Below are 17,476 nucleotides of genomic sequence, written 5' to 3'. Positions count from 1 at the left end.
CAAATATTTCATTCACAGCTCTCCTTCATGCTTTTACTTTTATGGCTTTTAGAGATCTCTTACCTCTCCTCTAAGCTTGCTTAGGTTTTTTTACAAATGACAGTGGAGCAAGAAAGGATTTTCCAGTTAAGTCTCTATTTTGTTGAAGTCTTTTCTTTCTCATTTGAGTCCTCGTTAAAAGACCAGAGTGAGAAAGTAGCACTTTATTTAGGTTCTTACCGTGACAACCACTTGCACAAGCTTCCTCCCTCAAAGCTGTTTTTTTCAAGATTAAATGACTGTTAAATTAAACATTTATTTTCATGATATATGTTGATTATTTCAGTCTTTCAGAGTTCATATGAAAAAGTAATTAAAATAGAGCATATCTTTATTATTGCTTAGTTAAGCTACAATAAAAATATGTAAATACCAGAATACACTTTCTATTGATTTAATGCTTACAGTTTATATTCAGCTCAACTTTGTCAATTTTTAATTTTGTGTATGTGTTATTATTTGCAGCACAATAGCTATGCTGTATCTTAGAACATATTTGGTTTGCAATTTTTTACATAGACTTTAAAAGCTCAGCCAAGAATTAGGAAAGAAGACTAAGACATAATTAATGAATAAATAAAAATTGCAGAATCTAAACTTCTCGGGATTTATTATACCACTTGAGGTCACCTATCTTTTCTGAGGAACTGTCCAGTTTAGTCAGCAAAGCCTTGTCTTTCCCTTTCTACCTGCACCTTTTTCCTTTCTATTTCTTTTGCTGTCTTACTTTGTAGTTCAGCTTTCAAGACAAATCCTTGAAAATTTCCTTCTTTTATTCTGTTAAAAAAAAAAAAAATAGACAGAAAGAACGTTAACTCTTACTTGGTATTGAAATGATAAGCAGGAAAAGACAAAAACAGATATTCTTACATTGAGTTAATACAGCATTAATGGTGGAAGCAATTCGGACTATAAAATCCCCAAATCTTTTCTTTGCTAATGTTTATTAAATAAATATTTGTTTCCCTCTGATTTTTTCTTCCTTTATATTTGACCATTAATTTAAAAATAAGAAAATTATTGGGAGGAAACAAAATGATAGCGTGTTAGAAATGCAAAATGATTCAAAATATTAATGTATTGCTAAGGATGACTGGGTAACAAATGGTACATTTGCCAGTATGCTTGACCTGACACAATTAATATTCCAAGTCATGCTTGGGTTTCCATGATGGAAGGTCTGAGGCAGAGAATTCTAGAGGAAAATATATCTATTGTATAACTCATTTCTCTCTCACACTTTTTTTTTTTTTTTTTTTTTTTTTTTTTTTTTTTTTTTTTTTTTTTTTTTTTTTTTCCCTGACAAGTCAGAACCATAGTCTTAAAAAAATATATCTCTGCTTTCACACCTCATTTGCCATATTCACCACTGGGCCTCTGTTCACCAGAAGGGCCTGATGTAAGGAGGTCAGTAAGAAGCTATTAGCAGAGTCCCCTCCTGAGATTTCTTTGGTCTTATTGAGGTGGAAGTTAGCATGACAGTACTGCAAATAACTCAGCTGTAAGTTTTCTAACAGTTAGCACAGATTTCCCCATAGTGTTTGTCACTTTAGAAAATTGTTCCTGGAAATGAAGTCCTGAAACCTGGCTTTGACAGAGTCCCTTCTTCGTGTTGAAGAGCACGGGTACAGAAAAATGTGTCACTCTCCCCGCAGACCAGAGGTACATTTTTGTAATCTATGGTCATATTTTCCAGCATTACATATTTTCTTATGGACTAAAGGTGGGGAAAATATTGAATTCATACTATGGAGTAATATCCAAGACACATACTTTTGTACCCTTGAAAAAGCAGTATTAAGTACAATGCTTTCATATTTGAGAGAATATTTTATTAAAGTAGGGAAAAAAAATGAATTAATGCTTTTAATACATTGTATTCATCTCAAGAAGATATGCAAATGTATTAAGTACCAAAGGCTTTGATCCCCCAGTTTCTTAGATTTCTGTAGACTGCCAGCTTCCTGCAGAGGACAGAGTGAATAGGTTATTCATCACCACAATACACAGTGCAAGAAATTCCAAAAACAAGACTAAAACTTACAGAGATATTTCTAAAAAAAAATGGAAGCAATTTTTCCAGTGATTGATCTAAACTGGAAAGTAGAATCAAGTTAATCCTCTTGTCTCTTCTACCAAATTTTACCAATTTTAAATCTATGCCTAACCTTACCACAAACCTTGGGGAATTCAGAGTAAATTAGTATTAATTTTATCTGTCTAGATATTAACTCTGTTGATTGCTCTGTTATGTGTCTTGTTGATTACTTGAACATATATAATTAAAATGAAAAGTAATTATCAAGGATTGCTTGAAAAATCATTATTTAAATATGTAATTTGTAATCAATTTTGACCCAGATCTTACAAAGAGTTTCATCTGTAGAAGTAGCAAAAACTTTTAAATTGTCCAGCTGGTCTCTCTAAACTACAAATCCATTTGCATAGTTGATATAATATCTGTATGCATTTAACCTGAGAGTATATAAAGAAAGAGCAACAAAAGATGACTCTTTGTTAGCACACCTTTTCAGCGATAATAATTCCAAAGACACTGAATCAATGGATTAACACATTTCTTAATGTTAATTTTGGTTTCATTAAAAGTGTTAAAAGCCAATTTTATTAGAGCTCCTGGAGATATTCAGTAGCATTTCAGAGTGTTTGAACCCTTTATGAACTATAGTTTTTTATTACTGACAAACAATCAAAAAAGCACTAAATAGAATATACACAGTATTTTAACAGAGATTGCAAAATGCAGTTTTAGAAAACCATTTTACTCATGGAGACACTTACACTATTTCTTAGTGTGACTAAAGGAAGTGCCCAGACAGAACATCAATTTAATGTTATTCTTGCATTTAATTCTTCAGAGGAAGAACATTTAAATTATTTCAGATATCGTATTTTTACACTTTGGAGCAACAAAATCCAAACCCCAAACCTGTGTTATGTAGATTGAAATACTCTAATACTTTAAATTATTTTTTCAGTAAAAAATATTAAAAGATTGCCTTCTTATTCAGCTCCTTGCTCTTCAGCTTTTTTTTTTTTTTTTTTTTTTTTTTTTTTTTTTTTTTTTTTTTTTTTTTTTTTTTAAGAAAAGGCTTAAAAAGGGGTGTAAATTTTGGGAAGACACAGCCCTGATCAGGATTTTCTACTGATCAACAAATCCATGCCTGCCAGATTTAGAGAGCTGTTATTATGCCGTAATATATTCTTCCAGATCACCCTGATTATCAGTGATGAGCATGGAGATGTTTCTCTTCTGGATAATATTTAAATTTTCAGTGCCATTGTCACTTTCTATAAAATTAGTGTTTCACAGATGGACCATGAGAGCAGTTTCTCTCCCCCTAGCTGGGAATTTCTGCATGCTTGTGGCAAGGCTAGAACACAATCTCCACAGCTGAGTATGGATGGTGTAGGAATGGATAGAAAACTGAAGCAACAGTACAATGAGCACTTCCGTGAAAAAAATATGGAAAAAAAAGATGGTTGCAGGCTATTACTTTTCTATTTACTGTCATCAACATAGTGAAGGCAAAAAATTAATTGGTCATAATGTAGGCAGATCCCAAGGCTGTGGTAAGACTACTGAGTGAAGAGATATAATGACCATGGCATAGAGATGATTTTGCATCTCCAGCAAGGGATCTAATTTGCATGAAACAAATGCATTCCATTTGTATGGAATTTGTGTTGACTGTGGCATTTTACATTTAAGAGAACTTGTGTAAAAAGTATATGGTGTAACTGGGTTCAATAATTGTGGGAGAGTGCAATAAATTCCAAGACAATGCATGGAACTTGTCTTTATGTAGCACTTAGAGTTCACCAAGTGTTCACAGGCAAAACTCTACTGGGCTGATAAGAAAATTGCAATATAACAATGATGAAGTACTATGAAAATAATGACATCATGAGGAGAATCTGTAACTTTATGAGATATTTGTATGAGTAAGAACTAGACCTGCAGAACAAAAGATTAAGTAGCATCTGGACCTTACAGATCATAGAGATGGACCTGGAATTTCACATTCACTCCAGTGATTCTGCTTGCTTGCTTTTTGAAGCATGGATCCCTGCCATTCTAATCTGGCATCCTGAAGTGCTGAAGGAACAACCAGTGGTTGTTTGGCAAGCATATATTTCTGCCACTTACCTCTATTCATGCCCTCTTTCCCACTGCTCATTTTTCCCATTAGTGAAATTGTTTGTAGGATTTGCACTAAGAGGGGAACAAATAGCAGAGGACCAAAATAAATTGTCATTAGACCCAAATAACTTAGAGATGAAGAATGTAGCCTTTAAAATTTTTAATAGCCCAACACTATTTTGAATAAGCTAGCATCTCTGAATAGTTTTGTCTGTGAGACGCTATGCTTTATGTGTCCCTTACTTAATTGTTTTGACACAAGAAATTGGAACTTCCCAGTAGGATATGCTAATGAAAAATGCATTAGAGCTTATTGGGGAGAGTCTGTCCTCTCATCCCCAAGAGTTTAACACTTTATGGGGAGGCTGACACCCTACACAGTTTTCTCATGGGTCGTCAGTAGTGTTCCAAAGGAGCAATACAAGATTTTAAACATTTATTCTTTTCCTTAACTTTCCCTGCATCTTGAAACCAATTTCTTTTCCTACTATTTTTATTCAAGGCACATTAGTAATTAGAATTATGATAAAAGCAAAGGACAATACATTTAAACTGAGCAAATCTATTTTAAAAGTTTTAGTATACCTTTGTAGAAAATAAAATTATCTTTAAAGCAACTCAGTACCTTTAAATTTATTTTTAATGTATTTTAATTTATGTTATCTATTTCATAAGAAATTTAGTGGCTTTGTGCAATATGGAAAAGGAATTATCATATTTAACAGTTTGTAATTAATTCAGTAAACTCACATATGTCTATTTGGGAATTGTTTACATACAACTGATAAAATCCCTACATATATACATATGATTTGAGAGCAGTCTGTCACATAATTTTGACTTGCCAGATATTCACAGACTGTTAATGATGAAGATTACTAAAACAGAATTTTAAATCTGTGTTTTATATTGTAATTGTTATATTATACCACACTGGTCATACAATTAGTGATGTAAAAAAAAAAAAAAAGTAAAATTCAGTGATGAAAGGACCTTTCTATTTTGTCACAACTTAGAAATCATTGTACTAAATTTTTGTTTTTCACATGTTCTATGCTATTAACACTGAACACTTTGTAATAGTATTCTGGAATTTATTGTGGACATTTTGTTGGGAAAAAAGTAATTATTAGGTTTTAGTAGTCCATAAATTCTCTTCCACTTCTCCTTAACTAATGACTGTTTTACTTTTAAAAGTGCAGCAGGTGCCACTGTCTGACTTTGCTCCTAGTGAATGCAGAAATTTAAATGAGTCGAAGTCAAAGATAATCCCATTTTCTGCTCAGATTCCAGGCATCTACAATTCACCGTTCAGGAAATCCCCAGATCCAATGGAAGTGCTGCTCCGGCAGTCAAAGCCGCTGACCCACAGAAAGCAGCAAGTGAAGATTCCCTTTGCCGATGAGCTCTACGGCTGGCCAACTTGTAAAGAGCCTCCAGCTTTCGTCACAGCACTGCCTCTGCTACCTGCTGACAGACAGAAACCTCAGGTATCCTTTCCCAGTGACTCTGAGGCAGCTTTTGCTCACATCTTTTATCACAGATTATCACAGAATATCTTGAGTTCTATCACCGGGGCTGAAAGTTACTTTTGTGAATTTTTTTCAAAACATAAATCTAGAGCTTGCATTGAAGATATAAAGTCTTTGACATAGATTTGACTTAAAGAAAAAGAAATCTAGGTGTTACATAAGAACAGGGAAATATGATTCTTTATATGTTGTTTTTGTCCTTTGGGAAGAAAAGTGTCATTTATGACATTTCAAAGGTATGACCAGATATAATTGAGTATCAATATTACGATTCATTAGAGCTAGAAATCTTGATTTCCAATCTTAAATCATTAAAAAAAAAAAGGAGAAATGAAAAGTGATAGGAAAACTAAAGCAGCTGTGGTAAATTTGTCCTCAATTTGCAATTTTTTGCAGTATGAAGACTGAGGCACCCTCTCAGTTCAGAATAGCTCCTGCTCTCTTGTGTCCGTTAGGTGTGTGTTAGCTTTAATAACAAAGATTTCTACATGTCATGCTCCATCACAGCCAAGTCGCCCAGCTTCCATTCTTAACTCTCATGGTCTCAGTTTTGACTTCAGTTGATACCGCCATATCTTGCAGGTGGATTTTTTTCTTTTCTGTAAAGTAATGATCATCTGTGAGATAACATATCAAAGTTAATGTCTCACAGGATGGCAAAACAGCTTTTGCAATCTTATTATCAAAACCTGCTGAGAATGTGACCAATATAGACAGCAGAAAAACTTTTGAGACCTTTGTTTTGGTCACTTGATGACAGTATGATGACATGTAGCTTTTGCCAGTAGGTGTCTGATACAATTACTTTTGGGACAGAAATAAATATTCTGTCTTTCCCTCTATTCTGAAGGATTTCTCAGTTTGCCCAATGTACTGAATCTTCTGTTTAGCTCACACATACACTTTCCATGCTGGTTTCAGTTTGAGTGACAACATCTTCAGGAAACGTGACACATTTTCTTTTGTACTCCATTCTATATTTAAATTTCCTTATCTGTATCTTGCTTAGAAATAAAATGCTTCTAAATGAGTCCTTCTTAGCAACTTTCAGTGAACCTGTCACCTATCTGCAGAAATGTAACAACTTCAGCAATAAGCAATGTATATATCTATATCTGTATCTATATATATCTTTAATGGTGTTTTACTCCTCTGAATAAATATTGTTCTCTACAGCTCTCTGAAAGGATGCTGCAAGCCAGGTGGGGGTTGATCTCTTTTCCCAGGCAACCAGTCACAGAGGACATAACATCAAACTGTGCCAGGGAAGGTTCAGGCTGGATATCAGGAAAATTTTTGTCACTGAATGGGTGCTCAGGCATTAGAACAGGCTGACCAAGGCTGGTGGAGTCACCATCTTCAGAAATGTTCAAGAAATGAGTGCACTTGGCACTTAGTGCTGTGGTTTAGTTGACAAGGTGGTGTTAGGTCAAAGATAGGACTCACTGGTCTTGGAGGTCTTCCAATGTCTATGATTCTATGATTATAAGGTACAGGCCTGTGAGGACACCTCTGGAGAAGCAGAGGTGATCCCACTGCTTATAACAGTAAGAATCAGCTTCAGGGCTGTTCTTCACCTTTGTCCTTCCTTCCCTCCTTGTGTTCTCCCTACCTTGACTGCTTGATCTTCCTCATAGGATGACCTCATTGACTCACAGTAGAGTTGAGACAAAGTGTGAGCCAACAAGCAGTTTGGGTGATCAGGGAGTTTGGAGTTGACATAAACATGACAGTATTGCTTTACCTTCTGGGACCAAGAGGGCTATGACAGTCCTTGAGCAGGATGTGACTGGTTGCATTGTCTCTCAGGAAGGAGGAAAGATTTTGCCTTATGGACATGGTACAGGAACCATGCTTATAAATAAATAGGGAATTCACAGTTCTTCCACTGTTAAGCTGCTCTTGTAAAACTGTTTTACTGTATACAAAGTATCTTACAAGCTTCTGTTTGGATTTGGAATATTTTATAGACCTTTCTAAGTTCAGATGCACACACAGCAGTCATGCAGAGATAGTCTTTTAGAACAAACCAGAAGAGTTCTGTTTATTTTCTGCACCTCAAAGAGGGAATTTACTATATAATACTTTAATCCTTTCAGCACCCTGGGATCTACACTGTGGGGTAAATTTTCAAAGCACAGTGCGTGGATTTAGCTGCCTGACTCTTATTGATGTTAATGGGAGTCACACGGCTAAATCCCTGCACAACACTTTGACAATTTAGGGTTGTATGTCTAAGAAAAGGACACTGGTTTGAGCTGATGAAACAGCTGGAAATGAAAACCCATCAGAACACATCATCCTGAAAGTTGTCTGGTGTGACAATAAGAAATTTAATTACTAGATATACTTGTGTCCTAGTTCTTTGTGGTAACACTTTTTGGCACCAAGCCTCTTTTCCTAATGTGTCTGGCTCTCTGTGAGCCACTTGTTACTTTCTTTCAGGTATCTATAATTTTTATTGCCCTTAGGTTTGGATATTTTATATGAGAATGTCAATTATATATGTTTAAAGAAAAAAAATTAACTATCATTTAGTTTTTCTTCGGAAAATGGTTTTTAAGCATTTAATAGGTAAGCTCTGTGTGTTTAAGAGTATTTAAAACAAAGGTTTTGATGATGCTTCTACATAAATTAGATCTATCATTTTTATTACTGAGTTAACTAGAATTATAGTTTGATAGAAACATAGATAATGCTAAAATTAGTCATCTATTCATTAAAAGGCATTAATAACAGAATGTGCATTACCATTTAGATTTTTTGCATGCTGTTATCGGATGTGGAATGGGGACAGTGAGGAATGCATAGTTTCATGCAGATCATGTTTTTTTATTGTGAATTTCTGATGGTATGATGAAGTAGTAAGAATGCTGAACTGCTAAGCTTTATTTGGCAAACCAGTTGGTATCAAGATTTATGCTACTCAGTACAAATTCCAAACACAGAGCTTAGAGCTGTGTGAGTCTCTTTCAGGGTAAAAATTGTTGTTTGACTCCTTTCCTTCCTTTCCTAGCCTGACCTCTCCAGAAAGATTTCCATTTTGAAGTAGGATGCCTGAAATTCTTGCAAGAATTATCTATTTGAAAACATTTTTTAGCACCATTCTAACACAGTTTCCACAACTCTCAGTCTTATAAAATGGAAATAGATACATGGATTTTTTTAGAGGTCTTCATTTAAGATACATTCCTGAGGTCCTTAAGTAAATTTCTTCAAATACATTATTCAGAGGAATGGAAAAACCTTCAGGGAATGTTTAGGATTTTTTATTTTTTATTTTTTATTATTTATTGTTATATATACCCTGCTTTCATTAGTGATGACACAGACATGTTTAGAGGGACCTTTGCTTAGTTACATAATTTTCCCTTCTCCTTCTCTTAGAAGTTGTAATTTTATTTGAACTATAGACTCTGGCTTTTTAAGTATCTAACTCCTACTTAGGTCTCAGAAATTAAAGGTGGAGAAAACCCCTTGCTTGGCTGTCTGATTTGGCCCTTTTCCTGGAGGAATATGAGTCAGTATTTTTCAGTGAAGAAATAATACAATATTCTGAAAGACTACTTTTAAGAGCAAACATATTTATCTTGGTATTATTTGGTAATAATGCTTTTCTTTCTCCCTTCCTCCATGTATCCACTTAATGCAAACATCTTGTAACAGAATATTCATTTTTTATTTTAAATTTTGAACTTTTTTATAACTTGATCATCAGGTTATGTGCCACTAGAACATTGTTGACTAGTTTTAATGACCTGTTCTAATATTGATTATTCTCTCACTTTTTATTCTCTTTTTTTAAGACTTTTGTGTTCTTTTTAAATGAACATATGTTTTACACAGACTTAGAAAACAGAAGCAAGAAAATACCTGCAAGTGTAAATACTATGCTCATTTGCTTACTGGGACATTTAAAAAGATCTCCAAATCTTGGTGCTGTGCCTTTAAAAAGTAAAGTTCCAATAAAAATCCATTAACTACTTTCAAATATAGCAATCCTCCTGTCCAGCTGTGAAAAGTACTAGATGATACTTATTTGCCATTTGTGTTATTTACGGTCCATGACTTTTATGGTAACTGGTTCCTATTATTGGTTTCTATTAATGTAAAACATAAGTGAACATAAATGAGGCGTGAATCATTTCTTTTTATTAGCCCCACAGTCTTCACTCAGTGCTTGCAGTAACTCCAGCTGTGACTTGTTAGTGATAACCTATTTAAAGAAGGATATCTTTAAGAATAAAGGCTGTGATTAAGATTCTTTGTCTGTTCATAGTTTCAAAAGGTTTCACCAATTCATTGCAAAATCAACAATGACGAAAATAAAAATTAATTGGTAATACTTCTAGGTCTGGGGTTGCTGTTAAACTGTCCTGAGTGGCACAGGGCACTAATTATAATCCAGGTAAGTTCTTAAGGGTTAGTTCTAGAAGTGAGATATATAGGATATGTCACTTCAGCAGCACGGGAGAGGACTTCCTGCTGCTATTTATCCATGTTGTTAAATGGTATATACTGATACAATCAGTTATTAAACAATATACTTTAGAAAAAAAAGACATATATGTGCATTTTTTTAAGAATTACAAAGTTAACATAAAATTAGACTTTTTGGAAATGGACTATGTGCCTGTAGTATAGAAGTCATGCATTTGAATTCTATTAGAAGAATAGAAGAGAACTTAATAGAACTTAAGCCATGCATTAAGTTCCAGTCCAGGTAGGTTTATAGTTACATTGAAAAGAGTATGTTCTTCAAAGTTTGCTCTATGCAAAGTAAAATACTTAAATTTTCTGCACAAGCAGAATTTAGATATAGTTAATGCTTGTTTTTTATTTCATCAATATTTTTTTCTAAGTAAAACCAAAGTTTTCCTGACCAGTTTCAACAATATATGTGTTTAAAATACTAAGTATTTATTAGTAGTTAAATAAATTTGGAGTGCACGTTTCTTACTCTCCTTGAAGCTTTAGAGTTTGTAATCAACATTTGTTTAAGTCTCTACCAAAATGAACTGCTTTAATTATTTTGGAAGAAATAACACCTCTCAAACATTCTGTGTCATGTTTCATCAGCGATATGCCATGAATAAAAGAGGGAAAGGAAATAACTGTAACCCCAAAATGAAATACTTGTGTTATCCCACACCTTTCAGGGGCCTTTCCGCGATCCCGCCGAAGTGTTGCAGCAGCGCTACAAGCCTTTGGAACCAACCCTGCGAGTGGGGGAATCAACGTACTCACCACCAGCCAAGGCCAAAGAGGCAACAATAAGGGAGCAATGGAGAAGTACCATACACGACAATGAGTGAGTTCTTTGGTTTTTCTTATGTTGTTGTGAGAATGTTTTCTTTATTCCATTGCTTTCAGAAACCTTTCATGCCTGACAAAATGAAATGTCAAACCTGACAGCTTACTAGAAAACATTTTATGTATATACTTCGAAATTCTGTGTCCTTAGATTATAAACTGCTCAGGGTAGAGACCCTATCTTGTAACTGTGTGACATGTGCCATCTATATCTAAGAATCGGTAGAAGTACTTGTAATAATAATAATATCTGACGCAACAGATGGCTTTAATGGGAAATAAGAAAACAAATGCAAATTCTGTCTTGCCACACACACACCTTGCCAAGGAAAAAATACTGTTTCAGTCTTCATATTCTGGGAGCTTACTGGTTATGGGAGGAAAAAATGGTGTTGTGTGCCAATGAGACTTGTTTTCTCTCCCAGAAGAGTATCACAGCTCACAGCTTAGGAGGGAGCATATGTTGCATGTTAGAACACGATACAAATACTGGAATCATCTTTGAAGTAGTTTGATTTCCTAAGCTATACCAACTGTAATTGTGTTAGACAGGCAAGTTCTTTCTCATAAAATCTCAAATACAGGCATAATCCATCCCAAAAGATTAAGGCTTCTGTCCCAAAAGATTTAAGGCTATTGCCAGAATGTTTCCTTTCTTTTTGATTTTTTTTTTTTTTAAGCATGATGGACTGTTAAACACTGTTTTGTCCAATCATAACAAAACCCTGCTAAGTCACCTTCTCTGGCTTGTAGTTAACTAGAAAAAGAATTACGTTTTGCCAACCTCTTCCTTGAATTCTCTGCTTCTGGCTGTCCTTTGGCCCTTCAATTCCAGAATTCAGGACAGAACAGAATCACTTTACCTCATGAGCAGCCTTTGATCACTGGCACATGATATTTTGCTATCTTTGATCTGTTTAATGATTTTTTATCAGCTCCTTATTGCCATGTGTCAGCTTCAGGACTGGGACATAAGGATGTCAGAATCAATTGTATTTACATGGTTTAGCTTCTATGTTTTTATTGTTGGACCATTTCCCTGAATTTAATATTAATAGTATTTTTGAATGAAAATTTCATTCAAGAACAGTTTTGAAATTAAATTTAAAAAAAAAGTATTTTATTTAGACTACTTCACTTTTGGACAATTTTTTTTTTTTTTTTTTTTTTTTTTTTTTTTTTTTTTTAGTGAGAGGCAGCACGTTTTTTCATACCAAAATCATAACTGAGTTCAGTTACAAGTACAAATACACTCCCTTTTCTATTTGTCTCCGTATCTTTTCATGTATTGTTGTGAGGAGGAAACAGCTTAATTTTTACATCTCAGCTTAAATTTGTGCTTTTTTTTTCTTTTCATTTTTATATCTAATTTCTGCTGGTGAAATTTAAAAGAACCCCTATCACTAGGTAGTAATTAATACTCTACCTCTCATTTAAAGTGTTTTTCTTCACTGAATTAGTTGTTACTGATGTATTCTAATTGAGGATAGATGATGGTCTTCGTTCATAGGCATGACTACATTGCCCAGTCTTTAGTTGATGAAGTTTACCCCAGACATTACTGTGTCAACGCTTTCAGAAGGTCAGACCTTGCAATAAATATCTCACTGACTCTTCAGTGAGGGAATTGTGAAGATTTGGTCTTGAACAATTTAACTTTTGAGCCCCCAACTTTGGTAGATATTATTTGATGCGGGGTCTTTATTTACCTTGTGGGTAAGGAAGCATTTAATGCCTTCCTTAATGCACAGAAGCAATGTCCCAACAATCAATGATTCTCAGCTTCATGCACACTAAATGCAAAGCATATTATACATTTTCAGGCTGTTATCATTCCATTTGTGCTTCTTATTCAACCAACCATGCAAGGGTCACATCTGTAACCTTGAAAAGGTGATGACAGAGCTGCAGGTCATCACCAGGACTAATGCTCACTAGTAATGCTGCAGCTGTTGTGTGGGATGTTGGTCTCCAGGGAGGAGCCAGCAAAGGGTTACTCAGATTCTACAGCAGTTTTTTCTCAGCAGTGTCTATTATGAATTGACAAATTTCTGTTTCTTGCTATGTAATTGTGTACTTTGGGACTTTATTTCTTCCTGGTAGTGCTTCCTATGCTGATTATTCTTCTGGTTTAGAAAATAAGGAGGGAATGAGCAGCAAAAGTATGTGGCATTTGCTGAGAAAGCTTGTGTTTGCACGAAGTGACAGACTGAATCCTTGATATGTGTATTTCCAGAGTGTGTATTTTGTGGGGTCTCTTAAGACAGAAAGATTGTTGGCATGTACCTGAAATTTTCAGCAACATTCATAACTCTCACACGCCTCTATTTATCAGGGTTCTTTAAAGTGGTTTTTTACAGGATGATAGGATGAGTGTTGCAAGCTCTGAGAAAGTTCTTGCTTTTTATAAAATGCAGAAAAAATTTGGAAAAGCTGAGAGAAAATTTGAGGCAGGCAAAAGCAGTACAAGTGAAATCAAAGGAGAATATACCGTGCTTACTTAAAGCAACTGCTGGAATTTCCTCTTCTGTAATGGAAAAGCAACTGGGTAATCCAGCCTAATAAGAAAAATTCCTTTTTCTCATGTAATTGAAGCTGTTACTACCTTATTGTGCTATTTTTCATACAAATGAAGTGATTTCCCCGTCCACTTGGATAGGAATGACAACTGCATTCCTTTGGGATGGCCACTTAATATAGTGCCTAGTTTGAGACACCAAATGCTGGATCCAGCAGATTTAGACGAAGTTCTTTCCTCAGCTGCATGCAGCCACATGCTGGCCTAATTTTCCAGAGAACAAAACTGTAAATTATTTTCATTAACTTTGATGAAATCTGTCTCATATATAATATGCCTCATACTTCAAAATATACTATTAAATATCTTTATGAAATCAACAAACATCAGAACGAGATGCAGTGTGGTGATAGCAATAGTGTGAGGCTTAGGTTTCCTAATTTATTATAGTCTTCTGGTGACATCAGAATCATAATCTCAGCTTCTGGGTGTGTCTGTGATCAGTACTGTGCTGGAGATGCACAGCCTGGTCCTGGCCACACCGCTTCACTGGTGTGCAGCAGTGTTTGCACATTCTGCCTCTCCTGTGCTGCGTGAATACAGCAGCACACAGCTCCTCATGGGCTTATTTTCAGTCACATTGTGCTTTTCTTTACAAAAAAGAGCTGAGGTGCTGCTGTGCTGCCCTGTGCTGGGCAGAACACATACACTTGCAGAGAAATTATTGACCTAAATAAGCCCTGTACCTGGAGATCATCAATATTATGAGCTGCCTGGTATTAACGGTGAGAAAACTTAAAATGCAAGTCACTTTAAGATTTAGAATTTTAAGAAAATCTCTTCATTTCTAGAGTTATAAAATATTTTACTCTATTTCTGACTTAGCTGCAGTGAAAATGGCTACTACATTTTATATCATATAAACACAACACATCTGAAAACTTTTTTCAATTTATACTTAGTTTGTCATATGCTTTGCAACTTCAGCAATTTGCATATTTTCCGGACTGTTATTGTATTATGATAAACAGGGATTATCATATATTTTCAGATAATGTTTTCTTAACAATTCAACTTCTATTTGTAACTCTTCCATTTATTTTAATTACTAGCACAGTGTGCAACATTTATTAATCAGCAGAGTCTTTTTAAGTTAAAATACTAAATTAGCTAACCCCATTAACACAGAATACTCCAAACAAGCAGTAATAGGAGAGGTAGTTACTGTGCAAATCGTATTATACATGCGGGTGCTCTAGGGCACAGTTAAGCATGATTACCCTCTTTTGATCCAGTATTCCTCTGCTTCTTCCAGCTAATTTCCACTGGAAATTTACAAAGTAGAGCCTTCATTTTTCCATCTTAATTTTTCTAATGAAGTTCTGGTACTTTATAACACTGGGGATGCAGATAATAAGTCTGTGTATAATTAAGAAGTTCCGGAATTTGCTGCAGAAGAGATCTCTTTTACTTCCTACAGAAACTGGGCTGTGCTTTTATTTGTCACTTTACAATATCGCGGACAGCGGTTAAATAAAAATGGCCAGAGGATTTTTAGATTTACTGATGTTACAACCCAAGTGATTGATACTTTTTCAATAAACTGTGTATTTAGCATATTACCAGAAACAATATTTGTACTGATGCACCCAAGTAGGCTTCTCATGGCAAAAACAGTACACTAAAGATAATGTCACTAGATATGTTAAATAAAATATTCCATCTTTATTCTTGTATCTAACACTATGAATTTAATATACATGCATTATAAACTAAATAATGTTTGCCCTGCTGCAGTTGTTTTGCTATGGAAAACCATTATCCTTCCTTCTTGGTTCCCCAAGTGAAAAGATTTGATTTGATGAAAAAAATTACTTCAGGTATAATCCAAATCTGAAAGCTTAAAATTAATGTCATGTTTTATTAAAGAAAAAAAAAAAAAGAAGATAAAATATTCACAGATTCCTGATAGAAAAGCATGACTTGTTTGGAGCTAATTGTTCATGGAACTCTTTAAAGTGAGATAAAATTGTCTTATTTGAATTAAATCAAGACAACAAGGAATTGAATTGCTATTCCATAAGAACACTTTAGATAAAAATTTAACAATGCCATAGAGTTAATATTTTGCTGGCATTTTTCCTACTAAATTACAAAAATGAACAGTACATACAAATAAGAAAGTCTGAAAAACCACATAAGCAACACTCGGGGTTTTATATTGCTTACTGTGCCCTGGCAGTGCAACGTGTGTGGCAGTCTAGCAGTAGATCTGGCAATCCTTTCTCAGAAGCCTGGGCATGCTTTGAAACATTTCTGGGATCAGGATTACCTTCTGAGAGAACACGCTGAAAGACCACTGTGTTTTTTTGTTGTAATTTGAATTTCAATAAAAAGTCACTGCCTCTCCTTTGCCCTGTTGGTTAAGTACCATATAGCATAGGGACACTGCTGCCCAGCAGTCAGTGATGGACCTGGGAAATTCTCCTTCCTGCTTGTCCCGCTGTGCTCCTCTCACAGCCACAGACACCAGAAACCAGTTCCTGCTGCTGCTTCTGTCATGTCTGTCAACCCAGTTGAAAAACCTTCGGCATCTAAAAGGCCTCTTCCATTGCCTGTCAAAATACTGAGGGAGATTGCAATAAAAGAGACAGACTGAAGGGAAAAAACGGTAGGTGAGGAATGCAGGAACAAAAATCATGGAGGGGGAGTGTAAACTTGTGAGGGGAAAAGGATTAGAAAGATGAAATTAGTAGTAGGGGGAAGGTCCAGGACAGGGTGAGATATAAAACAATAATTATTTTTGTTACCAAAAAATATCTATAGTTTTTTTGAAATTTAAATACCTCTAGCAGCTGTCAGATCCTGGTTTGGCTACTAAACAAAGGGTTCTGGTCTTTTTAGGCTAGTTTCAATATAGTGAGGTCCTGGCAGCAGTGCAGCTGGTCTTCATCAGTGACAGAGACAACCAGCCTTGGTCCTGATCCTTCTCAGGTTATGTATAAGTAATACCGCCATTTGTGGTTTCCCATGTTTGGTTCCAACCCTTACCCCATTTTGAATGTATCCTTTGACATATCTCTCATTCAGGCTGATGTTAAATAATTTTTCATTTTTCAATATTTTTTTAGGGAAAGTTCACCTTCCATTAAATTTCCTTTTGGGAAGTCTCAGCTTATACTGACTTTATCTTATAGCACAATAAAGCACCAATACAGAATTCAATTCTTCTTTGATTGGTACTTCTGTCTCTATCATGTTTAGTGAAAACCTTTAAGAATTGTTGAATTTAAATCACAAGAAAAAGCTGAAACCTAGATGGAGGAATAATGAGTGCATGTTTTGAAATCTAAACTTGTACAGTTGATAATGGTATCCTGCCATTGTCTAAATTTAATTTTCTTCTTCTGTCACTCTCTTCTGTCACTTTCAGAGCACATACCATTATTAATTTTGGGAAAAGCTGTTCTGAGCTACAGAACATAATACCATAACTGATGTGTTTTGCAGTGCTATTGTTTCTTGCTATTATTGTTGTTGCGAGGTTAAAACGACTTTTGTATTACTCCCATGAATTCGGTTGCCCTACTTAACATGAAAAATTGTTGTAATTCTTTTAATTACTTATTCACCTAATGAAAATTCTCACTTTCAGCAGACACTGAATTTACATGCATGTGATCCTTTCTTGTAGCTAGAGCATCATTACTTCAGGGATCTGCCCCCTGACTCTAAGACCAGAACTGTAAACAAAAGGAAAATCTTCTACTTGATACCTTTATACCCTGTATATTTTTGTTCTTTCATTTAAAAGAATATACTGCTAGTTGTGTCTCAACGTATTAATTTTGGGGGTTTTTTTGGAATCATAGTAGAACCTACATTACTCTGAGAATTTCTTTGCCAAAAAGA

The 17,476-nt window shown here is 34.9% G+C and overlaps 1 protein-coding gene across 1 annotated transcript in view; it reads left to right on the top strand.

Moving 5' to 3' along the window:
- SPATA17 (spermatogenesis associated 17) overlaps nt 1–17,476 on the top strand; it is an 86,050-nt gene that overhangs the window by 46,776 nt on the left and 21,798 nt on the right. Inside the window, exons 7-8 of the mRNA XM_040059449.2 lie at nt 5,488–5,691; nt 10,893–11,044. Of these exons, the coding sequence (XP_039915383.1) occupies nt 5,488–5,691; nt 10,893–11,044 (356 nt within the window). The remainder of the gene's footprint in view (nt 1–5,487; nt 5,692–10,892; nt 11,045–17,476) is intronic.

The sequence above is a fragment of the Hirundo rustica genome, chromosome 3, assembly GCF_015227805.2.
Source record: "Hirundo rustica isolate bHirRus1 chromosome 3, bHirRus1.pri.v3, whole genome shotgun sequence".
NCBI lineage: Eukaryota > Metazoa > Chordata > Aves > Passeriformes > Hirundinidae > Hirundo > Hirundo rustica.
This window is presented reverse-complemented; position numbering and strand designations above follow the sequence as displayed.